This window comes from Thecamonas trahens, assembly GCF_000142905.1.
Source record: "Thecamonas trahens ATCC 50062 unplaced genomic scaffold supercont1.18, whole genome shotgun sequence".
Classification (NCBI taxonomy): Eukaryota; order Apusomonadida; family Apusomonadidae; genus Thecamonas; species Thecamonas trahens.
The window spans coordinates 315,668-338,437 of NW_013657662.1; the positions used below are offsets into that span (position 1 = coordinate 315,668).

The window sequence follows — 22,770 nt, forward strand, 5'->3', positions numbered from 1 at the left end:
GAGGCGGCAGGCAGTCTGAGAACCACATCTAGTCGTCGAGATCGTCTTTGTACTTGAGATCCTGGGGGCGGATGGAAGAGGGGTCGACAAAAGCGTAGTGGTCCTGCATCTCGCGGTTCACCTGGTCTGCAGGCTCAATGTCGTTTGGGTGGCAGCGCGGAAGTCGCCCTGGCGGACCACGAGCACGGACTATGCCACGCTCTCGGCAAACGGGACCAGGGGGGCGTGGGCCTGATCAAGCGCGATCGATCGCGCCTCACGTGTCCCCTTCCCCCCTCCCCCCCTTCCTCCCCCTCAGCTCCCCTTCCTCACAAGCACACACACGCACACTCTACTCTGGCCTCACCACGGGGGGGAGAGAGGGGCACTGCGAGGAGCCTACGCTTTGGCGGGTATGAGTACAGGCAGGAGACGGGCAGGGACGGCAGGGAGTATGGTTGGCTGCAACGGGCTGCCTGAGGAATGGGTCGAGGCCTTTGGCTACGGACAGCTGGTGGAGGCTGCCGGTGCTGCAGACGCGGTGCTGCAGGCGGCACGGGCCGAAGTGGACGCGCTGGAGGCAAGCTATGCAGAGGCCTGCCGCAAGTTGACACGGGCCGGCATGGCGTCGCCGTCGACGGCTCCCGAGACGCCGGTCGAGACGGGCGCTGCCGCGGTGCCGACGTCGTGGGCAGGCCGCTTGGCGGCGGCGACATCGCATGCCGAGGCGGAGCGAGTGTACGACGATACCTATCCAGAGCTGATGCTCAACGTCGACGAGGCAAAGGCGGTGGTGGATGCTGTCCGCACCCGCGGCGCAGTGGTGGGCGTGGCGGGTTTCGTTGACGGTGCCCGGGCCCGGATTCTCGAGCTGGACAGCGCGTGGCAGCTGCATCTGTACGCGCTAGTTGGCCGGCTGCGAAGCGTAACTCTCATCGAGTCACGGTCGCTGGTCAGCGTTGTTCGCTTCCTCCCGCCAAGTATGCTGGCCGACGCTGCGGGCGCGGACTCGAGTGCCGCCGACGACGTCGCAGACAGCGGCGGCGGTAGGCGCAATTCGGTCTCAGGGATGGACGCCAGTGGGACGCCATGCCGCCTGGAATTTGACGACGGGAGCGCTTGGCTTCTGCATGTGGACCTCGCCGACTATCCGCTGATGGAAGCCGTGCTGGAGGCCCAGCTGCGCGCGCTGCGGCACGCCAAGTCGGCGTCCGCGCGGCTTTTTGTCAATGCTACCGCTGATGCACTCGAGCCGTTTGACCCAAGCCACGGCATGAGTGTAGCACACCTTGCAGCACTCGACGCCGCTGTATGCGATGCATTTGCCCTTGCATACGATGCCGCGCTGGGCGCCGCCGAGCGCGACACCGAGTTTCTGGCCTGTCCCGTGCCCGACGACGTGCTCCAGGCCCAAGACGCGAGAGTGGTGACGCTCTTTGGCCTTGCCCACAAGAGCCCTGCTTTGCCAGCGGTCCGTGCAAGCAGATCTCGGGCCGCCGTCACCTTTGCGGCGCCGCTCCCGGAGCCGCACCTCGTCCAACACTCGATCCGCTGGAAGATGCTTGGTATGGGCTCGGTCAATCCGGTCAAATGGCTCGAGCTAGCTGGGCCAAGCGCACTCGTCGTGCTTGTCGAGCTGGCCAAACAGTTTCCTGCCGAGTCCGTGGCGGTGATCAGCGGTGGCCGTTTTCCATGGGCTTGTGTCGCCCTCGCCTTCATCCGTGGCCTGCTGGTGCTTGCATCGGCGGACCCCGACGTGCGCCTTCTCTCACTCGCCGAGCTTGGGCATGCCGAGCCGGGCTCGCGGTTCGACGATCCGGCCCGGGCGTGTGCGCCACAGCCGGTCTGGTCCAAGCTTGTTTCACCCGAGGTGGAGGCCGACCTTGCTGCCGGTGAGCCCCACGCGCCGCCGCCGTACACTGTTGTCAGCTATGCCGCCTTTGCACGAGACGGACCTCCGATCCTGGCGTTCACTGTTGGCTCGCTGCTCACACTCTTTGACGCGCTGTACAAAGAGCGGGCCGAGCGAGCAACAGCCAAGACGATGGACATCCTCGTCGAGCGAATCCTTTGTCAATTTGACGACTACCTCTCATCTGAGCGGCCGAGCACCGCCGATGAGGTTGCCGCTTGGGTGGCGCACCAGGTCGGGGCGTGATGTGCGTCCGCGAGAGTCAAAGTCGTTGAACATCGCTCGATGATCTCAGAAGTGTGATGGGGAGGTGGGGGTGGGCGGGCGGGCGTCGTGTGGGCGCGGGCGTGAGCAAAATCCGGATCGGAGTGACACTCGTCTGCCTGCCTTCTTCAATGCAGTTGCACCTTACGGTTGTGGCCGCGGCTTGCCTTGTCGCGGCCGCTCTCGCCTGCCCCACATTCCGCCAGGTGGAGATCGACCCGTCGTCCATTGCCGACTGGACGCCGCCCATCCGCATGTTCGACTCATTTGCCGGTGCCACCAAGTGCCAGACCGAGAAGAAGGAGTGCGTGTACAAGTACGTTGCCGAGGAGAGACGGGTGGAGCCAAAGTCTCGTTTTCGGTGGAAGGTCCTTGGCACTTGCGCACGCACGCGTGAAGCCCCTTACGCGCCACTGGCCTCCACACACTCCCGCCAAACATGCTACCTTGTATATACATGGTACAGGGGAGCATGGTTGGGCATGCTGATGCGCGCTAGGGGGAGGGGGGGAGGGAGCGCAAGCCGGCGTCGACCGCTGGCTGGCGGCAGCTGGCTTGTTTAGTTTTTTTGCACGCGGCGCTGTGAACTCACCGCCACCGCTGCGTTGTCGATATTTGCAACTGTGGACAGGTTCCCAATGACCACGTACTTTGAGATCGACTTTAACGGCGTCGACTACCCGGCCGGCTCGACGGCGGCGTGTGCAGTTGCAGCCGCGCTCGACTACCACCAGACGCTGCCGGCATTTGAGGTGACCAACGAGGAGCACACCCTCAATCTGACCAACGTCGAGGTGGTCAACGCCCAGGCGATGGTGTGGAACACGGCCAGCGGCGTGCCGCTGCAGGCGGTGAAGACCCTCACGTTTGAGCCGGACGCTGCTGTCACCGAGTACCTCCGGACGACAGTGCCTGCTGGCCGTCCTACGCGGTTTGTCTCCGGTCTCAAGGGCACCATCGGCGCCAACGGATTCATCGTGGCGCGCGACGTGGCCCAGGCCAACTTTGTGGACCAGGTCTCGTTTATGGCCGTTTCGTACATCGCCACATACACGCCGCTGTCAGTGGCGACCAATCAGCCGCTCACCATTGACGAGTGCGGCTCGTTTGTCAACCAGCTTATCTTTGATTGCGCCCAGCCCGGGTGGTTTGATCCGGCAGCCAAGGTCCTTGGCTCCGAGTTTATCAAGCCGGCCAACCTCATCCCGACCATTCAAGCGCTCACTGTTGCGCTCGGTCGGGTCGCCGATGACGGGTCCGGGCCGTACACCGGGCCGGGAGACACCAAGGCCGAGTGGTGGACCAAGACTGATTCGTGGACGCCCGGCAAGTGTGAGGTGGACGCCGACTGTACCACGACCAACATCACCGCCGCCAACGACGAGTTCCGTGGCCTCTATCCCAAGTGCGATGTTCGCCAGGCCCCGGCGCGCTGTGTCATGTGCGACGGCCGCAACACCGCCATGTGCGACGTCACCACCCAGATCGACGTCGCAAAATCGCGCTCGGCCGTCGGCCAGTGCTTCCGCAACGACGGCCAAGGCATGTGCAACTTCTTCTCGGGCAAGCTCGTCGATGCGCCGGACAACTACGATCCGCCGCCGCCGCCGAGCCAGACCGGGTGCGTGCCCAACTGCACCGACTCGCACTGCTTCAACGGTAAGTGCGTCGAATGCTTTGCCGACGATCACTGCGTCCTCCTCTACCAGGGCACCTACTCGGGCTCGTGCGACATGTCCCGGAACACCTGCTCCTACACCCTGCCGGCCTACCAGCGCGGCTCGCCCATCGTCAAGGATGACTCGCAGAAGGTTGTTATCATCGCCTGCGCCTCTGCCGGTGGAGTCTGCTGCATCGGCATCATCGTCGCCATTCTTTTCTTCCGCATGCGCCGCGCACGCCTCAACGAGGCTGACAATACTCTCTCTGACACTCTCTCCAAGAAGGCCCGCAACCGTTCCGATCGGTTCACCTTTACCGACTAACCACATTTGGACATCGCCTTAAACCTACTTTGCTTCAACCGACCGCCGACCACCAACCACGAACCGGTGAACGGATCGACTATCTGTGACAGACAAACTCATGATGGTAGCCATGACTATCCGCTCAGGCTAGACGTATGAGTATCATCACCACTGCTTCTTTATCAGCTCAAAGTCGAAAAGCATCCACGCACGCAGGGGCATTATCTTCTCGGCGCGCAGAGCCGAAAGGCGGTTAAGCTTCTTCGCCATCATGTCCGTCGCCACCGAGTTGAGCCGCTCGCAGCTGGCACCAACCACCGACGACGGTTGTTCACCGCCCATTCCACCGCCACACACACACACGCCCACACCCAGTCACACCACACCACACTCCACACTACACACTACCACCACAACCACAACCACCACAACCACCACCGCACCGCACCACAACCACAACCACACACAAACGCTCAGTCCGGGCACCTCTCAACCCCCAACCCCCCACAAACCCCCACACACACACACACACACTCAGCCCCGCAACATGTCGTCGGCCTCCTCGTCTTCCTCGCCCTCCTCCTCCTCGCCCTCCTCCTCATCCTCGCGGTTCTTCTCCAACATCGTGCTGCAAACCGACGGAGATGTTCCTGTCAGAGGAAAGGCAACGCCCACGCCGACTACGGCTGCCATGCTGCCGCCGTCGCTCTCGTACTCTTCCGACTACGAAGAGGACCACGCCAGGTCGTTCGGTCTCTCGTCGTCGTCGTCGCTCGACTCGGAGCCATCGTCCACCCACGACTCAGTCTTTGGGCCTGCAGAGGCGGCAGGGCTCAAGAGCTCGGCACTACCCAAGGGGTTTGACGACTTGCGATCTGTTCATCGCGCCGGAGGACCGTCAAAGCGGTCGTCGGCTAATTCCCGCGCTGCGCTTGCCTTTCTGGCTGGCATCACGCCCGAGTTCTTCGACTCGCAGTGGGCCGTCGCCGCAGCCGAGAAGACTGTCCTGGCGCTGCGCTCGTTTGCAAGGACCGGCGCCGAGCGGCTAGATCTCTCCTTTGTTGGGCTCGGGCTCGTCCCGCTCGAGCTTGTCACGCTCCTCGCCAATGTTCCGAGCCTGGAACGGCTCATTCTGCATGGCAACGAGATTCGGTCCCTCCCGGCGTGCGTTCAAGAGCTCTCGAGTCTCACCCACCTCGACCTCTCGCGCAACATGCTGGAAGAGCTGCATCCGGCGGTCGGCCGACTTGACCACCTCCGGATTCTCGACCTGCGGTGGAACAAGCTTGAGACGCTTCCGTCGCAAGTCGGGAGACTGACCACACTCCGCCAGCTCCTCCTCGCCTCCAACTCGCTGGTCCATCTTCCGTCGTCGCTCGAGGGTCTAACCAATCTCGAGGTCCTCGACCTGTATCACAACCACTTGCCGCAGCTGGCGCCGGCCGGCTCGCTCGCCAAGCTCACCTCGCTGGATGTGTCGCGCAACGCGCTCTCGTTGCCAGCTCGCTCGTTGGAGGCATTGAGTCAGCTCACCGAGCTCTCGCTGCATTCCAACGGGCTGCGGCGGCTGTCCAAGGCCGTCGGCTCGCTATCGTCACTCACCTCGCTCGTCTTGTACGGCAACAAGCTGACCCACTTGCCCGAGAGCCTTTGCTCGCTCGCTGCGCTCACCCACCTCAACGTCCGCAACAACCGGCTTGTGTACCTGCCGGCGGCACTCGGCGCATGCACCTCGCTTGTCCACCTCAACGTGCGCTCTAACAGCCTCGTCGCGCTCCCGTCGTCGATCGGGCGGTGCGGCAAGCTCGAACTTCTTAATGCCGCCGATAATGCGCTGGTCCAGCTCACGCCTGCGCTGGGCAAGTGCTCCTCGCTCGAGGTCATCAACGTGGCCCACAACAAGCTCACCACGCTCCCGACCTCGCTCAAGGACCTCCCGCACCTGATCAAGCTCGACGCGGCCCACAATCCGCTGCACTCGCTCCCGGCCAACGCGCTCGGCTACATCTCGTTCCACAATCTCTCGCCGTGGCGGCTGGCACGGACGCTCCTGCTTCCGCTCTGGCTCATGGGCTCAGAGCACATGGGACTCGGCTCGGCACTTGCCGTCCACGCCGCCACCACGCTCCTCCCGCTGCTATGGCTTGCGCTTCTCGTCGGCTCGGCGTCGCACCTGTTTGGCGATGCGTCTGCTGACGACGGCGCCGATTCCGCCGCTGTCTGGGGTCTCTCGGTCATTCTTGCCATCTACATTGTCGGGCTGGGTCTTGTTGTGGCAGGCTATGAAGCTGTTGTCGGGACGGCGTCGACCATGTGGCCTGCGCCGTTTACGGTGAGGCTCTCCAAGGCCAACGTGGCCATGGCAGCTGTAGCTGTCATCCAGGCACTGCAGCTGGTGGTTCTCTGCGTCCGGACCGATCTCGGGTGGCCCGCCTCGCTCTCGCAAGTGGCCCAAGTCCTTGTGCTCTCGTTCGAGGACCTCGTCCCGTACCCGGCGTACCTCTCGTTTGCGCTCGCTTGCGTGTGGGCGTTTAGCTACCGACTCTTGGTCGAGGTTGGCCTCTTTACCTTCCGTGGGCGGTTTGCCGATTCCATTGCGGGCCTGCTTGCGCTTGTGGATCCTCTGCTTTTCCTCCCGACCATCCGCAACCTCATCTCGCCGCTTGTGTGCTCGTACTGGTCAGACCGGGCGCCGACGCTGGCGGCCGACGTCGACGTGCAGTGCTGGAGTGGAAGCCATCTGGGCGCAGCAGGTGTTGCGCTTGTCGGCCTCGCCGTCTACTACCCTGCGGCAGTGTTTGGCGCCGGGCCGTGGCTGGCGCGTGTGGCAGCCGACATCGACGTCCGACGCGAGCCCAAACCCAACTCATGGCTCCGCCAGCTGGTGTTCTTCGCCGCGGTCGGAACCGCATTCTTCGAGCCGGGCAAACAGCCCGCTGTGTACCTGGCCGCTGTGGCCACGGCAGCTGCGGGTGCGGTGCTTGTGGTCGGCCGCACCCGGCCGTACGGCTTGTACCTGTGGAAGCTCAACATTCTGGAGATGGCCGCGTATGCCATTGTCTTTGTGGCGGCCATGCTCACAATCTGGGTCAAGGTTGACGACATCACTTCGCCGTGGATGGTCTTTACTGTCCTCTGCGTCGTTGCCGCCCTCATTGCCGCTGCGGCTGTGGGTATCATTGGCGTCTACGACGCACTCGACGTGTACATTGACTCGGACGAGCTCTCGTTTGGCGATCACGGCGAGTTTGGATCGCTCTCGGGTGGGGGCGATGACTCGTCGGCGTTTGAGGCCCACATGCTGCCGGCAACAGACGCGCTGATTACTCAGATGCAAGGCGAGGGCCTCGGCTCGGACTTTGACTACGACGAGTACGCCGCCGATGCTGGTCACGGATACGAGTTTGATGGCGCCCGCCTGGTGTACAAGCACAGCAAGGTTGATCCCGACGACGAGCTCAAGCTTGCGCGCAATCCCATGTACACAACCATGGCGTGGGGCGCACGCAAGACATGATGCTACGCCACCACCAGCTAGAACGGTAGCGCTTGGATTGGGTGTGGCTGCCGGCTTCGCAGCTGGAGCTGCGCGTCGTGGTAGACAGTGGCGCGCGAGAGAGTAAACCACGTTGACGACCTAGTTGCCGCCTCGGAGGCCTCAGAGGCGGGAGACATGACCGATACAGCAGTGCCGGCCTCGCCGGAAAGGCCGGAGTCTGCATCGTCGGCCTCGGTCGCTGCCTCGACCAGTACTGGCTCCAGCTCGCCAGTTCGGCGGGAGCCGCGGACTCGGTCGCGGTAGCGCGGGTACAGGCGGGCGACGAAAAAGTGATGAAAAAGACAATGGCCCACGACGAAAGGAAGAGGAGAAGAATGGCGTTGGAGAGCGCGTCCAGGTTGTGCTGCTTGTCGCGCGGCTTGAGCTTGGCGATCTTCTTGGTCCGCGCCCGATAGTGGAACAGCTTGTCTGCAATGATGCCCACAAGGAGCGAGCCGATGGAGGAGAAGAGGCCGAGGAAGAGGCCGGAGATGGCGTACGCCGTTCCACGCGTCTGCCACCGCACAACCTCGGCGAGAATGGGCAGGTCGCAGGCAAAGGCCGGAAAGGCAAGAAGCATGCCGATGAACATGGTGATGACGATAAAGTATATCAGCGACGACGGGTCCTGTGGAACGGTCTTGATGAGCGAGTACATGGCAATGCAGAGGACCACCTGGGTCACTTGCGCCACTGTGATCCGCCCGCGGTTCGGCCAGCGGATCGAAGCCCAGTCGCCGAGCCAGCCGCCAACGACGCAGCCGAGGATGGTACCGAGCGCGGCAAAGGCGACCGAGACGCCAGCGCCAAAGTCGGAGAGCCCGACGTACTGGAACCAGAGAACCATGAACGAGAGGGCATTGACCGGGAGTGAGCCCATGGCGCGCGCGAGCGTAAGTGCAATGAGTGCGCGATTGCGGACAAGCGGTCGAACCTCGGTCGCAAAGGAAGTGAGGGCGGCGAGAATCACGGCCCAGACAGCCTTGGGAGGTGGGTCAGCGGCCGATGATGCCAGTGACAAGCTGGCAGCGCGACTGCTGCGACCGCCAAACAAAGCGTGCCGCCGCACCGGCTCGCTTCCCGCTGCCGCCGCTGCGCCCAGGCCCATCGAGTGCGTGGCTGCACGTCGCATCGGCGGCGGCGTTTGCGGATGGTCTGGGTCAAATGAGACCAGCCGCGGGTGCGAGGTGACGCGAGGGAAGCTGCTTCCGACCGGCGAGGTCGGCGGTGTCATAAACGGCGGGAAAGGCGCGTTGAGAGTCGACGAGACCGAGTGCGAGTTGGACCGCAGTCGAGGCGCGGTGAGCCCGACTCGGGTCGGCGCTTCCAGAACAGCCAAGCCTGGTGCATCACGCTCATCGTCGCCCTCCTGCTCTTCGTGGGCCGAGATGCTGTTCGACTCGCTCGCGCTCAGCGCCGAGGACGAGCCGCGCCAGCTGCGCTCGTCCGCGGGACCGGATACATGCGAGCAAGCCGACGCCGAAGAATGGCCATCACAATCAACAGTAACGGAAGACCTGCTCTGGATGTCTTCATCGTTGCTGCCGTCGTCGTCAGCCGACACATACAGCAGGTTTTCACCGGCGGCGCCGCCGGTTGTGAGGAAGAGCACAGCGTGTTCGGCCGAAGCCAGGGCTGTCTCGTCGTCCGAGGCACTCTCAAAGCCGCCACGCTCTGGATTGACCGCAAAGAGCGAGATGACGAGCGAAATGGGGAAGGTTGCGGCACCAACAAGGAAGAACAGAATGCGCCAGCCCGGGACGGCGCCGACAGACGATGCACCGATAGAAGAGCCAAGAAGAGCGGCGATGATAAAGCCAGAGAGACCAGCGACGCCAAGAAGACCAAAGCCTCTGCCGCGATCAGCAGCGGCAAACATGTCGGGAATGAGCGAGCCAGCGATGGCGGTGAGGCCCGAGAGACCGAGGCCCGAGGCAGCGCGGAGGACGAGGAAGGAAGCAAACGAGGTGGCAAAGGCGAGGGCCACGGTGAGTGATCCCCAGAGAAGGGTGGAGAGGACCCAGAGTCTGACACGTGGTGCCTGATCGCATGCCCGTCCCCAACCAGTGAGTGATGTCGCCTCCACCACAGCAGTGACCATGACGATGAGGCCGAGTCCTGTCGGCGTGGCGTCCAGAGCCGTCTCCAGGGCTTCGAACATGATGCCAAGCAGGGCTGTCGCCACAGTCTTGAGCGTGTACGAGCCCATAACAAGCGCCAGGGTCGCCCGCATCGTTTCCTCGTGGGAGGGGGGGGTGGGGGGTCGGGTGGAGGATGAGGATGAGGAGAAGTGTGTGCGGGGTGGGAGTGTGGGGGGGGAGGGGGCGTGGGGGGGTACGGGGAGGTGCGGGGGGTGAGCCTTGGGTAGGATCGATGGGCGGAGAATACAAGGCTGAAGAAGGTGGAAGGGGAGGATCAAGATCGAGATGGGTGAACTGTACAGATGGATTTGATCGGTGGGATCGGAGGTGATGGATGGGGGAGGGAGAGGGGGGGGGGATACATTGGGTGGAGCTCAGCGGATGCGACATGGTGAGGGGGAAGAGCGGCGGATGGGGGTTAGGATGCGGCCGATGGCCGGTGAGACGGCGGATGTGGCCATGCCGCGGTCACCGGCGCGGGTGAAGGAAGAGAGGCGAGAGGCCGGCGACGGAGGAAGGGCAGGCGGAAGCGATGATGCCCGCAAGCCGCTGGAAATGGATGGCGTTAGTGGCGAGACGGCCGGCGTGGGCTTGAGCGAGGTCTTGCGGCCCAGATGCGCGGCGGTAGCGGTCCGATTGGCCAGACGCAGCGGCGAGAACGGCGTCCGGGACGGCGATGCCATGGCGGAGCGTCCTTGAGGCGAGAAGACTTTGACGGGTGTCACCGCCACGGTCACTGCGCTCTCCTCGCTTTCGCCTGCGATCCCGTACTCGATGCTCGACTCGAGCTCAGGCAGCGAGTCGACGGCAATGCCATTAGGCGAGAAGGCGATGTCGACCGCTGCCAGCTCAACGAGGTCCGGCGAGGAGCGCAACCGAGAGGCCAGAGGCAGTGGCGCCGCCATAGGTGTGCGGACCATGGACGGCGAGCGAGGATCGACCAGAAGAGAGGAAGGACGAGCCACAGGCGTGCGGACAAAGCCGGCGTGAGGAGCAGGCGGCGAGCGAGGGTCCCAGGCCACAGCCGCTGGCCGCATGCACGGCACGGGGGTCCGCGGGAGGCCCGGCGAGCGGGGGTCAATGAACATGGTTAAAGGGTTAGAGGGGGAGGAGGGGGGAGAGAGAGAGAGAGAGAGAAGAGAGAGAGAGAGAGAGAGAGAGAGAGAGACGTGGACGTGGACGTGGACGTGGCGGTTGCTCACAGTCGGCAGGGCAGGCAGGCGGGAAGGAGTGGCACGACATGGCGCGAACGGTTTGGGAGGAGGAGACGACCGAGGCATGTAGCCACACACAAGCCAGACTGGCAGATCAATACACTTCTCTAGTCAGTGGAGAGGATAGTCACCGCAGAGAGAAAGGAAGAGCTTGCGTGTGTGTGTGTGTGTGTGTGTGTGTTGGTATGGCTAGTGGCTTTGTTGTGTGGCAGGACAAGGCGCTGGCTACAGCGCCGCAGGGTGCAAGGCCTGGTGGCTCGGCGGGCAAGATGCCAAATTTTGAATCACTTTGTCTCTCACCGCTGGCAGACAGGACCAACACAACGCCAAGGACGCCAGTTGCCCCAGCTGGCACTCCAGCAACACCGCTGTCGGCAGTTACTGTTCACGGTATCAAGATCCACACTCCAGTCTCGGGCTTTCGGCTGGATCGCCCTGGAATGGCCGCTACCGAGGCTCTCGGCCCGCGCAAGGCGCTTTGGCGGGCCGCACGTGAGCAGTCACAGGCCGACAAGCCGGAGGCCGACAAGCCGGAGGCCGACAAGCCGGAGGCCGACAAGCCGGAGGCCGACAAGCCGGAGGCCGACAAGCCGCGGGCCACCGAGACGTGGCAAGATCAAGATCAGACTGGAAGCTGGGTGGATGCTTCGGCGTGGGTAGTGAGCTCGGACGATGACGAGGTGGAGAGCAGTCAGGACTGTGTGTGGGACTCGGCCACCACCTCGGCAGCAGACGCCAAGACCCGCGCGTACGTCGCCGACATCCGCAACGCCATGCGCCTGGATATGGCTCCGCAGACAGCGGTGCAGAGCCTGAGCGAGTGCTTTTCCATCTCGGTCATCGATGATCTGGAACTGTCGGGTATGCGGCAGCGGAGGCGATCGGTTGACATGAAGCTGGTTGACGGCGTGCCTGAGCTCGAACAGCCCGTCGAGGCCGTCGATCTCCAGCCAAGCCGCAGTAGCAACTCATGCTATGCCAGGGATGATGGTCGGGCGGGCGAGGCAGAGTCTGTGCTGGGAGTAGAGGCACAGCCTGTCAAGTTGGAAGATCTCGAGTCGGGCAGCATTGATCAAGCACGCACAGCGCACTACCGCGCCAGGGCGGCAGCTCAAGCCGTTGAGCTCGAAAACGCCGAGGTCAAGGCAGCTTCCCGCGTCGCTGCCGCTCTCGCGCCGTTCCGCGAGCTGGCGGACGAGCTTTGCGCAGTTGCACGCGACGAGCTCGGCAGCAAGACTGGACTCCCGCAGGCTGCCGAGTTTGATCCCGATACCACGACCACCGAAGCCAAGGCCCTCGCGGCGTTGTTGCGGAGCGTTTTCTTTGCATACCGGGGCGAGTCGATGTCCACCGTTGAGCAGCGCCGACGGCGGTCTCCGTCGGCGTCGCCGATTGCCTCGGTGACGTCGGTGCTTTGGTCGCCTGAGCCTGATCTGAAAGGAAAGGCGACAACGAGTGTAGCGGCAAGCGACGAGCTGATTGCGGAGAACCGCATGCTGCGGGCCCAGCTGGCGTCAGTGCTTGATGCTGTTGACGAGCTCCGCAGCGTGCCAGATCCCAGTGCAGCTCTAGAGGCCAACTACAAGGTGCTCGCCGACATTCGCGCACAGGAGACTGAGCTCATGCGCGCTGTCTCGGATCAGAGCGCCGCCGCCGCCGCCAAGGCCGAGATGCAAGCCGAAGTGGTGACAGCGGAGCGCAAGCTGGCGACCGCGCTCGAGTCGGCCCGGACCTGGGGCTCACTGCATCAGGAGACGGCAGCCAATTTGCTTGACTTGTCAAACAAGTACAAGCGGCTCAAGGTCAAGCACAACAAGCTGCGTGCCATGTACACTGCCGCTAAGGCGCGGATTGCCCGGCAGGGCGAGGTCTTGATGCACGTCTCGCACTCGCTTGATGAGCATGAGGCGCGGGATGGGTAACCCTTTACGGTGGTTCGGACGCGTTGGTGTGCGCGTCTCGTCGTGAACAAGCGGAAGCGTCCCTCTGCAGCGGCTGCTCGTCATCACCACCTTTCCCAGCGAGCCACCGTGCGACGCGACTGCCTCGCCTTCCGGAAGCTTCATGGTAAGCGATCGCGGTCGCGGACCTTTTGCGCCGCGCGCGGCGTCCATCTCTGCATCGCCGATTGTTTTCTGTTGTGGCAGCCATTAACACATTGTACTACTCTTTTACCACGATTGATGGACGTTGCGACGTCTGTGGAGCGTCGCGGAGCGCGGCTTGCGCGACAGACACGTTTGTCCATTCCGTACCGTAAAGGGACAAACACAGCAGTGCTTGCCACAGCCGCGAGAGCTTTGTCTTTAGCAGCTACGAGGCGCCAAACTGGCGGCGAAGCCACTCATCCTCAGACACGTGTGCGATGGCGTCCCTCGCTGCAGCCACCCCAGGGTGCTCGATGTGGAAGAGGAGGACCGCGCGTAGCGCATCGGCCTCGGCATCGGATGGGATCGGGAACGAGACCTCGTGCTCGAACGAGTCGTCAAAGACAAAACAGCTGTCCTCACGCCAAGGGCGCTCGACGCCGCCAACGACAATGGCCGGTGGAACCGCCAAGTGGCTCGGGACTCGCAGCCCGCAGTGGACGGTGAGCCGCTCGTTGGTCGGGCCGCAATGTGGCACGATGCGAACGCCTGGCTCGATGAGCGAAATGACGACCCGGCCGTACGAGAGCGCATGCGGAATGGTGGCCGAGAGTGCCGCGACGGTGTTGGGAAAGAATGATGCGCCCGGCCCGGGCTCGCCAGGCTCAAACAGCACAATCTGGTGCCAGGCCTTGCCCGATGCAGAGTAGAGCGCGCGGTCGTGGGCAAACTTGCCGCCGGTGCCCACTAGGTGGAACGGAGCGGCGAGCCGGTCCGGATCGGCAGCAAGGACAGCGTCGAGCTCGGCACGCATTATGGGCAGCGCGGCTTCGAGCGCTGGCATCCATGCAAACTCGCTGTTGGCATGCCAAGGCGTGGCATCGAGGCCAGGCGTGAGTAGATCCGGGCGCTGACGGGCATTGACCAGGACGCCCTCGTCGACAGCGGTAGCGTACAGCCGTTCTTCGAGGGCGGGCTTGCCAAGCGCACGGTAGGCAAAGCCGAGCGCGCGCAGCGCCTTGCGCGACTTGAGCAGGCGCCAGGCGTGGGCATAGGCCTTCTTGGCCAGCGCGTGCTGGCCGAGCGCCTCGTGAGCGTTGCCCAGATAAAGCCACCCGTTGCCGCGAGAGGCATCAATCTTGGTGGCTTCCGAGAGGAGGCGGACAGCCTCCTCGGCCTCGCCCTCCATCAAGTGCAGAAAGCCCGAGAGAAAGGCCAGATCAAGCGTGGCGTTGATGGCCGCCGCCCGATGGGCGGCCAGAAGCGCAGGCCGATAAGCGTGGATGGTAGCCAGTGCCAGCGCCTGGTTTGCCCACCGTCGATAGGCCCAACTACCTTCATCCTCATCCAGTGCCTGATACGCCTCTGCCGCCGCCGCCGCCTCGCCCGCCTCCAGTAGCGCGTCGGCTGCCTCCAGCGCCTGCCCGTACTCACTCGCCACGCCGTCGGCAGCCAGAGCCAGAGCCAGAACCACCACTGCCACCACCACCGTGGCAGCAAGACCAAGTGCAGCCATCTTCAAAGGGAAGAGAAGAGAGGAGAGGAGAGGAGTGTGTGCAATGTGATGCGAGGTGTGCAGGTGTGGGTGTGGGTCACGAGTCACACGGCCGTGCGACAGGGGGCGGGAGGAGGAGGGAGGGGGCATGGGCATCGGAAACTGTTGCGACGGGAGAAGGGATCGCCATGTTGTGGCATCGCCATGTTGTGCCATCGCCATGTTGTGGTATCGCCATGTTGTGGCATCGCCATGTTGTGGTATCGCCATGTTGTGGCATCGCCATGTTATGGCATCGCCATGTTGTGGCATCGCCATGTTGTGGCATCGCCATGTTGTGGCATCGCCATGTTGTGGCATCGCCATGTTGTGGTATCGCCATGTTGTCGCATCCCCATCGCTGCACCGCTGCATCGCTGCATCCCCACACACACACACATATCACTGCATCCCCCCCCCCTTCCCCTCCCCCCTCTCCCCTCATCGCAGCTTCGATGGCTTCGCCGGCTTCGCCACTTGCTTCCATTCTTTCGATGAGCTCAGAGCGGCCACGCGAGCCCACATCTCACTCACACTCACCTCGACACTGCAGACAGTCATATGGCAAGTAGACAAGCACCAACGACAGAGACGGATGTGGGAGTGATGGAAGAAGTGGCAGCCGTGGCAACGGAAGCGGTGGATGAGACCGGAGCGGGTGCGGACGATGGCGAGCTGCCGGATCCGGGCGTGGCCGTTCGACGCGAATGGGAGGCAATCCAGATGGAGCTGAAGAATAAGCTTATTGCGCAGGATGCAGACTTGCCATTTACTATGGAATGGGACGGCGTGCCGGATGATGTGGCTGAGGCTGTGGCAGATGCTGATGTTGCTCTGGCCGCATCTTGGCCGTTGCCTACGAACGACGGCAAGGCTGTGATGCCCGAGCCCGAGGCCATGGCTGCTGCAGGGACCGTCATCCGTGGCCGGGCCATCCGGATCGGTGCTGCTGACGACATCGGTCTGCCTGAGAGCGTGAATCGGATTGCTGGCGTCGACATCTCGTTTGTCAAGGGCGATGCGGTGCGGGCGGCGGCGTCGCTGGTTGTCCTCAGCTACCCGGCGCTCGACGTGGTCTACACCGACATCTGGCCGGTCGAGCTCGATCAGCCGTACATTCCGGGCTTTCTCGCTTTTCGCGAAGTGGGTTTCTTTGTGGAGGCTTTTGAGCGGCTGCGTGCGACCGCGCCCGAGCTTGTGCCAGACGTGGTGCTGGTCGACGGCAATGGTGTACTCCACCGCCGCGGCTTTGGCCTCGCCTCGCATCTCGGCGTCCTCATCGACGTTCCGACAATCGGCATCGGCAAGTCGTTCTACCATGTCGACGGCGTGTCTCAAGAAGACATTGTTGCCACCTCGCGCGAGGTTCTGACCGCCGCTGGCGACGCGCTGCTAGTGGTTGGCGAGAGCGGGCGTGTGTGGGGCGCAGCGTTCCGGGCCTCCGAATCGCGCAAGGCACTGTACGTCTCATCAGGCCACCGCGTCGGCCTGCTTAGTGCGCTGCGCATTGTGCGCGCCTGCGCACGGTACCGCATTCCGGAGCCGGTGCGACAGGCCGACCTGCTGTCACGCGACTACGTCCGCGACGTCATGCTCGGCGATCAAGCTAGCGCCTGAGCCTAACTCGGCTCGCTCGCGGTCGAAGCCGGCCGATGTCGCCACACGCGCTTGCCCTGGGCTTGCGCCTTGGCCCGCGAGTAGTTGGCCGAGTACGCCGCAAGAAAAGCGGCGCCGGCAGCCAGCCACAGGCCCCAGATCCAGGCCGGGACAAGGACGTCGAGGTGGGCAAAGTACACAAGGCCAAACTTGAAGGCAATGGCGGTCTCCGCGAGCATGCAGGCGAGAGCAACCCACGCCTGGGTTCCGAGCTTCTTGCAATGCGGATCCGTGATGTACTGGTAGTACTCGCGGAGGGTGGGCGCGCCAAAGGCGACCCAGAGTCCGAGCCGGAGCAGGTTGAGCCAGTTGGACGACGGGACCCAGAGGACGGCCTTGAGCAAAAAGGCGTTGAGCTCGACAACGGTGATGCCGGCAATGAGGATGGCAATGGCGCCGAGGCGGCGGTACGAAGAAAACATCTTCCACTCGACCGTCGTCCACGACTGCGGCGTAAACTGGAGGGCAGCGCGCCGAACCTTGCCACGGACCGACTCGATGGCGCGGAAGCCGACCCAGTTGTACTCCTTCATCTCAAAGTAGCCGCCGAGATAAAGCCCGAGCATCATGCCGCCGCCGTTGCACACCAGGATGTCCATGATGAGCTGATCCCACCAACACTCGCCGAAGTTGGGCAGCATGGTGACAAGCGAGAGCTCGACGAGCTCCCACAGGACCGAGAGGGTGATGCAGATGGCAATGTTGCGGATCATGAGGGCCTTGACAAACCATCCCGCAAAGTGAGCAACCACAAAGATGTCCCACAGCTTGGGCGAGACGTTGGCCCAGGAGAGCGAGCAGTCGGTGGCGTACAGCGGGAGCTCGAGCTTGCTTCCCAGCGACGGATCAAGCAGGGTGAGCAGTCCGCGAGCCGATGCCACCGGAAGAAAGAAGACAAAGACCAGAGCCACCAGATAAGCCAGCGAGAGAGCAAGGACGACTCGCCAGACGGCCGGATGCGGGCGGGTGAAGAGGCCATCAGGGAACTGGAGGAGGGCGTAGAGGAGATAGACGCTAAACGCTGCGCCACCAGCTGTCCAAGCCGCCCGTACAGGCATATCATCAACAGAGACCTTTGTAGCCGTGCCATCAGCCGGCGATGTCTGCCACAGACCAGCAGCCAGGAGCACAATCATGCCCATCAGCAGCAACGAGACCGTGTGGGGCTTGTAGAAGACAGCCAGCTCGGTCGCCTTGTACGTGTGCCCATTCCACGTCACCGTATCGCCAAGCCTCGCCTTGCCACTAACTGCCATCCTTGTGCCTAGGGAGAGGGGGGGGGGGGGGGAGGGGAGGTATGTAGTAGTACTTGTGCCTGTACCTAGCCCAGGTGCAGTGGAGTGCAGGTCCAGGTCGGAGGCGGTGGTCGGAGGTAGGTTGGCGGCTGGCCTTGGCGGCGGCGTGTCGCTTCGCCGAGTCCCACTCGGCCGATGGCTGCACTGCGTGTCGCGGCGGCAGGCCGCACAAGGCTGGACTGATCCGACTACTTTTGCTGCTGGTACAGCTCGACTGCTGGGGGAAGCTCCACTTTGCTGGATCGCTGTCTGGTTGATCTTGCCAAGCCATGTCCGACGAGGAACGGCTATCGGTGCGGTTGGCCGGACCGGGCCGGGCCCGGGCCGGCTACGGATGGGCAGGCCGACGGAGGAAGGTGTCTTGAAGAAAAGCGTGGGTGGCCGAGAGGTCGACATTCATGGCGATGGAGACGAGCTCGTCCATGTCATCGACCGAGTCGAGCGGGATCTGCCGTGGGAGGAGCGGATCGAGTCGGTGGTACCGCTCGCCCATTGTCAGCCGCATGAGGTAGTCGGTGAGGAGCCGGTCGCCATCCATGGCAAGATCTAGGAGGTGCGGTGCCCACTGGCGGATGCCAAAGTCGGTGTCCTCTTCCTCCTCAAACGAGAGGTTGATGTTGAAGACGCCGGCGCCGAGAGAGAGTACCACCGTGTTGTCCATCGTGACGTGCGGGTAGAGCGAGACGACCCGAGCCACGGCAGCCTGTGCTGGATTGTTGATGCACACACCGCCATCGACAAAGTACGTGTCGCGGAGGTATGAGTCAGAGCGGAACGGCGGAAAGTAGGTCGGCGCCGCAGAAGTCATCATGGCCACGTCCATGGCCGACATCTTGTTGTCCGGCCCGACCGCCGTCGAGACGGCGCCAGTATGCTCGGCCGGGCCCGAGTATGCCGGCAAGTTAGAGAAGAGCGCCGGCCGCCAGGTTGGCGACGGGAAGATCGACCGGGCTTCGGCATCGTCCGAGTGCCCGGTCCGTCCATCCAGCCGGAACGCCGGCACCATGACGTGCTTGCCGAGCTCACCAAGCTTGACGCTTCCAACGTAGTCCTTGAACGCATTGTACTTGACCTTGTCCGAGTACTTGGCCGAGAACGGCGAGAACCGGCGGATCGGGTCCGACCTGAAGATCGACGGGCAGTGCGCCTCGTAAATGGCCGCTACCTGCGCAGGCGAGTACCCGCACGCCAGCATGATAGCAATGATGCCGCCGGTAGAGCAGCCCGCAATGAGATCAACATCCTGCAGTAGCAGCGGGTGCTTTGCCAGCAGCCGGTGGAGGACGACAGCAGTGAGGATGCCGCGGATGCCACCTCCGTCGAGCGAGAGGATGCGGAACTTGGGCGGCGGGGCAACTGGATCGGTCGACGGCAGCTGGGCCGTCTTGTGCCACGGGATCTCCCACCCGAGACTGTCTTCAACCTGCGATGCGACGCCAGCGGGCCGTTGGGCCTGCGGCAGCGGCGCCGGCGGCTTGTTCGACCGCTGCGACCGCCGCCGCTGCTCTAGCAGCTTGGCCCATGGCAGGACGCGAAAGTTGAGGTAGACCCGGCCCATAGCCTGGGTCTCCGGCCCGAGCCAGAACCAGGTTGAGAGCCACTCGAGGCCAGAGTTGCCTTGCTGACGCTGGATGTCGCGAACAATGCGCGCGAGCGGGACGTCTGCCACGCCAAGCACGGTGTGCTTCGACGAAAGGCTCGAGTGATCGAAGACCCGAACGCGGAGCGATGCCTCCTCATCGAGCGGAAACACAAACCGCTCGCCATACACCGGCGAGTTGTCGTGATCCTTGACGTGCTTGGTCACCACGGCCTTCTCCAGTGGGTTGCGCTTACGCTTGATGCGCGCGGGAGTCTCTGGCGGGTTGACGGCGGCCTCGGCGCCGCTGGTCTCGACTCCGTCTCCGGCACCAACATCGGCATCCGCTACAGGCTCGGCCTCTCGCGGCGGGCTTGTCAGAGCCAGCTGGACATAGGGATGGATGTGGGAGAAGGTCATGCCCATCAGCGATGTTGCCGGCGGCGCCCGGAGCTCACGGCAACCGACGACTTCGACCTCAAGGGCCATGGCGCGGGCTTCGAGAGCATCAAAATGAAACGGCGTGTCTGGAGCCGAGCTGACGCTTGACTTGCTTCCTGCCCTTCGCACCAGCATGTGCAGTCGTCCTCCCCATCCCACAATCCGTCCCACTCGGCGGAACATCGTCAGCTTCCGTTTGAGTCGCTCTCGCTGTCGGCGCCAAAATGTGGGCGACAGGTGGCAGACGATGCCGACCAGGTGAGGGCGTCGATGAGGGAGACCGTTCCAAGGGCATCGCTGACCATCACTCATCGAAAGACAGTGGGGAGTTGGTGGTGGGTGTTCTGGTGGGTGATGAGAGGCTAGGATGGTGGTGCTGATCCCTGGTGTAGATGCCGTTGAGGAAAGGGACGGAGGAGGTTATCAGAGCGGTGATCAGTCACGTGGCCAGAGAGAGAGGGAGAGCGAGAACGGGCGAGATGTCCTCATCGGATGACCACCACCACTCCCCCATCACTCCCCTCCTCCACCACCCATCATCTACCACCATCGCCCACTTTCTTCCCATCGCCTACCCTTTCATCGCCCTCTCCTCATCACCCCCCCCCCATTCCCTCCTGCCTGCCTGCGCCGGCCCATTCGGCCGCTGGCGACGGCAACGCCATTGCCATCGGCGAGCGAGACCAAGGCCACTCAGCTTCGGCTCATCGAGCTCGAGTCAAGAGCCATTGAACATGTCTGTCTTTGCGCTTGACGCCTTTGACGAGGACAACGACGCCGGTTCGCCTCTCAATCGAGCTCGGACGGCTGGGGCTGTGGGTGCTAAAGTGGTGCTCCTTGGCGAGTGCCGGAGTGGGAAGACGTGCCTGGCCCGGGCTCTTCTGGGCGAGGTGCCTGGCGCTGCTGGCGGCGGAGGTTTGGGCATGGTCGACGGTGGTCTTGACGCTACGGGTGGGGCTGGTGGGGCTTGTTCCGGCCCTGGAGGAGGAGGCGTTGCTGGCGGCGGGATTGGCGCCAGCGCCTGTCCCAGTGGCGCCGTCGGCGGGAGTGCGTCTGGCCTTCCGGGCGATGCTGCTGGGCCGTATGTGACGACGGTGGGCGTGGAGGTGACGCCAGCTACGGTCATGGTGGCGCCACGACGGGCATCGACTCCGCTGCTGGGGCTCACGCTGTGGGATGTGACCGGAAACGATGCCTTTGCGCCATCGCGTGAGGCCTTCTACCGCGACGCGCACGTCCTCGTCCTTGTCTTTGACATGACCAACCGCGCCTCGTTTGCCGCTCTTGGTGACTGGCTCGACGAGGCGTACCTATTTATCAGCACGTGTGCCGTCCTAGTTGCCGGAAACAAGTCCGATCTGGCAGTCCGCCGGGTGGTGTCGGCTGACGAGGCCCGCGCCTTTGCGGCGTCGATCGGCGGCCACTATGTGGAGACGTGCGCAGCGACCGGTGACAACGTCGCCCGCCTGGTCCGTCACGTGGCCGGGGCGGTACTTGATGTGTGCGGTCTGGCGCCACTGCACTCGTCCGACACAGCGGTGCTGGTGGCGACGACAACAGCGGGCGCGGGCGCCGTGAGCGGGCGCGGGCCCGGCGCGCTGGCTGCTGGCGATGGAGACGCACTGAGCGCTTCGCGGCCGGCGTCGCGCGAGAGCGTCCTGACGCCGCCTGGCGACTCTGGCCTCGACTCCCGGCCACTCTCGCGGATTGCGATGTTTTCCGGCCAGCGGTCGCCGGGAGTGCTGGGCAGCGGCGAGCTGGAGTTTTCGTCCGACGACGAGCTGATGTCGTCTGACGACGGCCAGTATGTGACGGTGGTGCGGCGGTCTGCCGGCGGAGGTGGAGGATGCATCGTACTTTAGTGGATTGACGGGCGTCGTCGTCAGGGTGACGACGGCGTGTCAGCGCGCGAGGTGACGGGCGACGGCTCGTCGCGGTCGTCGGCGGCACTGAGGCTGAGATCGCTGTCGGCGAGGCGGAAGACTGTCCGCTGCTGGTTGAGGATGGTGGTGTAGAACGGCGGGAGGGGTTCGTGGAGAATGCCAGCTGGGATGAGAGCCTTGAGGCCGTTGACGACCGACGGCCCGTCGAGCGAGACGCGGGCCACAAACGGAAGGACCGGCACGTCGTTGGCGTTGAGCGGCAGGGCCGAGACGTCCCACGATGAGTTGACGTGAAAGATGAGCTGCTCGACGTCGGGCGCGTCGTCGGGGCCGAGGGTCGCGTCGGCCTTGCGCGCCCGGGCGGCAAGCGCGGGCGCATCCTCGACCACCGCGTCCGGAAGCGGCGCACCGAGTGCGACCGGCGCTGCATGCATGCGGGTCCGCGGCAGCGCCAGCGGATTGGGCACGCCGGCGGTGTGTGCGCGGCAGACGCCGAGTCCTGCAGCATCGAGTGTGAGCTTGATGATCGACTCGAGGTTGGCGCCGCGGACCGGGACCTGCTCGATAGCGTCGGCAGCAAAGGCGTGCATCAGCGCCTGCATGATGTACTCACGGTAGGCGACCTTGACCTCGGAAGCAAAGAGGTGCGAGGTGTGCGGGCGCCACATGATGAACATGGTCTGCGAGCGCGGCGGTAGGACACGCGGGGCGTCGACACCCTCATAGATGCCGATGAAGATCCACACGTCGCCGTCGGCCGCCTGCTCCACGTGGACGTAGTTGTTGAAAAAGACCGAGAGCTCCTTGGTCAAGACAGCCTTGAGAGCATCAACCTCGGCTGACGGGGCGAGGGCGCCGGCCCGTGCCGCCAGGTGGTAGGCACCCCACTTGGGCGCCGCACCGGTCCGAGCCTTGGAATACAGGCGACGCAGCGAGAGCGAGGCGTACTGCCTGTATGTCATGCGGTGCTCCAGATGACCAGTGGTAAGCAGGTCAATAAGAGCAGGGCGCGAGGGCCATGACGCTGGCTCCTCGGCAACCAGACCCCAGTCCAGAAAGACGCCCACAAGGTCACCCTTGCTCAGCCGCGACACCACCCGCCGCACAAGTTTCCGCTCTGTACATGCCAACTCCTCGTCCATATCGTCCAACCACAAGGCAAAACACACACGCACCCACCCACACCCAAGTCTGGTGATGGGTCGTAAAGTGGTGGTCGGCTGGCTGGCTGGGGAGGGGGGGGGGGGGGGAGGGCGACGACGTCGTCCGGTCCGGTCCGT

At 63.8% G+C, this 22,770-nt stretch overlaps 11 protein-coding genes across 11 annotated transcripts; 6 read left to right on the forward strand and 5 right to left on the reverse strand.

Annotated features, from left to right (window-relative positions):
• Window positions 1–433: 433 nt before the first annotated feature.
• Window positions 434–2,137, forward strand: AMSG_04470 (uncharacterized protein; the record flags this gene model as incomplete). Its single annotated transcript, XM_013903354.1, has 1 exon — window positions 434–2,137. The coding sequence occupies one exon, from the start codon at window positions 434–436 to the stop codon at window positions 2,135–2,137; it is 1,704 nt and encodes a 567-aa protein (XP_013758808.1).
• Window positions 2,138–2,286: 149 nt separating this feature from the next.
• Window positions 2,287–4,177, forward strand: AMSG_04471 (uncharacterized protein; the record flags this gene model as incomplete). Its single annotated transcript, XM_013903355.1, has 2 exons — window positions 2,287–2,471; window positions 2,787–4,177. The coding sequence occupies 2 exons, from the start codon at window positions 2,287–2,289 to the stop codon at window positions 4,138–4,140; spliced, it is 1,539 nt and encodes a 512-aa protein (XP_013758809.1). The 3' UTR covers window positions 4,141–4,177.
• A 335-nt stretch (window positions 4,178–4,512) lies between these two features.
• On the forward strand, window positions 4,513–7,762 carry AMSG_04472 (leucine-rich repeat containing protein). Its single transcript, XM_013903356.1, has one exon. It carries the CDS (start codon window positions 4,670–4,672, stop codon window positions 7,637–7,639), a length of 2,970 nt encoding a protein of 989 aa, XP_013758810.1. The 5' UTR covers window positions 4,513–4,669; the 3' UTR covers window positions 7,640–7,762.
• On the reverse strand, window positions 7,760–9,893 carry AMSG_04473 (major facilitator superfamily transporter protein; the record flags this gene model as incomplete). The annotated part of the gene is made up of 2 exons (XM_013903357.1): window positions 7,760–7,770; window positions 7,796–9,893. The coding sequence occupies 2 exons, from the start codon at window positions 9,891–9,893 to the stop codon at window positions 7,760–7,762; spliced, it is 2,109 nt and encodes a 702-aa protein (XP_013758811.1).
• Window positions 9,894–11,455: 1,562 nt separating this feature from the next.
• AMSG_04475 (uncharacterized protein) lies at window positions 11,456–12,937 on the forward strand (the record flags this gene model as incomplete). The annotated part of the gene is made up of 1 exon (XM_013903358.1): window positions 11,456–12,937. One exon carries the CDS (start codon window positions 11,456–11,458, stop codon window positions 12,935–12,937), a length of 1,482 nt encoding a protein of 493 aa, XP_013758812.1.
• Window positions 12,938–13,269: 332 nt separating this feature from the next.
• AMSG_04476 (beta-hydroxylase) lies at window positions 13,270–14,618 on the reverse strand (the record flags this gene model as incomplete). The annotated part of the gene is made up of 1 exon (XM_013903359.1): window positions 13,270–14,618. The coding sequence occupies one exon, from the start codon at window positions 14,616–14,618 to the stop codon at window positions 13,329–13,331; it is 1,290 nt and encodes a 429-aa protein (XP_013758813.1). The 3' UTR covers window positions 13,270–13,328.
• A 702-nt stretch (window positions 14,619–15,320) lies between these two features.
• Window positions 15,321–16,253, forward strand: AMSG_04477 (endonuclease V family protein; the record flags this gene model as incomplete). The annotated part of the gene is made up of 1 exon (XM_013903360.1): window positions 15,321–16,253. The coding sequence occupies exon 1, from the start codon at window positions 15,360–15,362 to the stop codon at window positions 16,251–16,253; it is 894 nt and encodes a 297-aa protein (XP_013758814.1). The 5' UTR covers window positions 15,321–15,359.
• A 2-nt stretch (window positions 16,254–16,255) lies between these two features.
• AMSG_04478 (phosphatidylserine synthase) lies at window positions 16,256–17,548 on the reverse strand (the record flags this gene model as incomplete). Its single annotated transcript, XM_013903361.1, has 1 exon — window positions 16,256–17,548. One exon carries the CDS (start codon window positions 17,546–17,548, stop codon window positions 16,256–16,258), a length of 1,293 nt encoding a protein of 430 aa, XP_013758815.1.
• Window positions 17,549–17,915: 367 nt separating this feature from the next.
• AMSG_04479 (latex allergen Hevea brasiliensis) lies at window positions 17,916–19,742 on the reverse strand (the record flags this gene model as incomplete). Its single annotated transcript, XM_013903362.1, has 1 exon — window positions 17,916–19,742. One exon carries the CDS (start codon window positions 19,740–19,742, stop codon window positions 17,916–17,918), a length of 1,827 nt encoding a protein of 608 aa, XP_013758816.1.
• Window positions 19,743–20,341: 599 nt separating this feature from the next.
• AMSG_04480 (rab family GTPase) lies at window positions 20,342–21,469 on the forward strand (the record flags this gene model as incomplete). The annotated part of the gene is made up of 1 exon (XM_013903363.1): window positions 20,342–21,469. The coding sequence occupies one exon, from the start codon at window positions 20,342–20,344 to the stop codon at window positions 21,467–21,469; it is 1,128 nt and encodes a 375-aa protein (XP_013758817.1).
• A 39-nt stretch (window positions 21,470–21,508) lies between these two features.
• On the reverse strand, window positions 21,509–22,685 carry AMSG_04481 (uncharacterized protein; the record flags this gene model as incomplete). Its single annotated transcript, XM_013903364.1, has 2 exons — window positions 21,558–22,685; window positions 21,509–21,534 (listed from the first exon to the last, which is right to left on the reverse strand). The coding sequence occupies exons 1-2, from the start codon at window positions 22,630–22,632 to the stop codon at window positions 21,509–21,511; spliced, it is 1,101 nt and encodes a 366-aa protein (XP_013758818.1). The 5' UTR covers window positions 22,633–22,685.
• Between the last annotated feature and the right edge of the window lie 85 nt (window positions 22,686–22,770).

Bases quoted from the DNA above. Each gene is read 5' to 3' on its own strand.
- AMSG_04472 (XM_013903356.1), top strand. From the start codon at position 4,670: ATGTCGTCGGCCTCCTCGTCTTCCTCGCCCTCCTCCTCCTCGCCCTCC.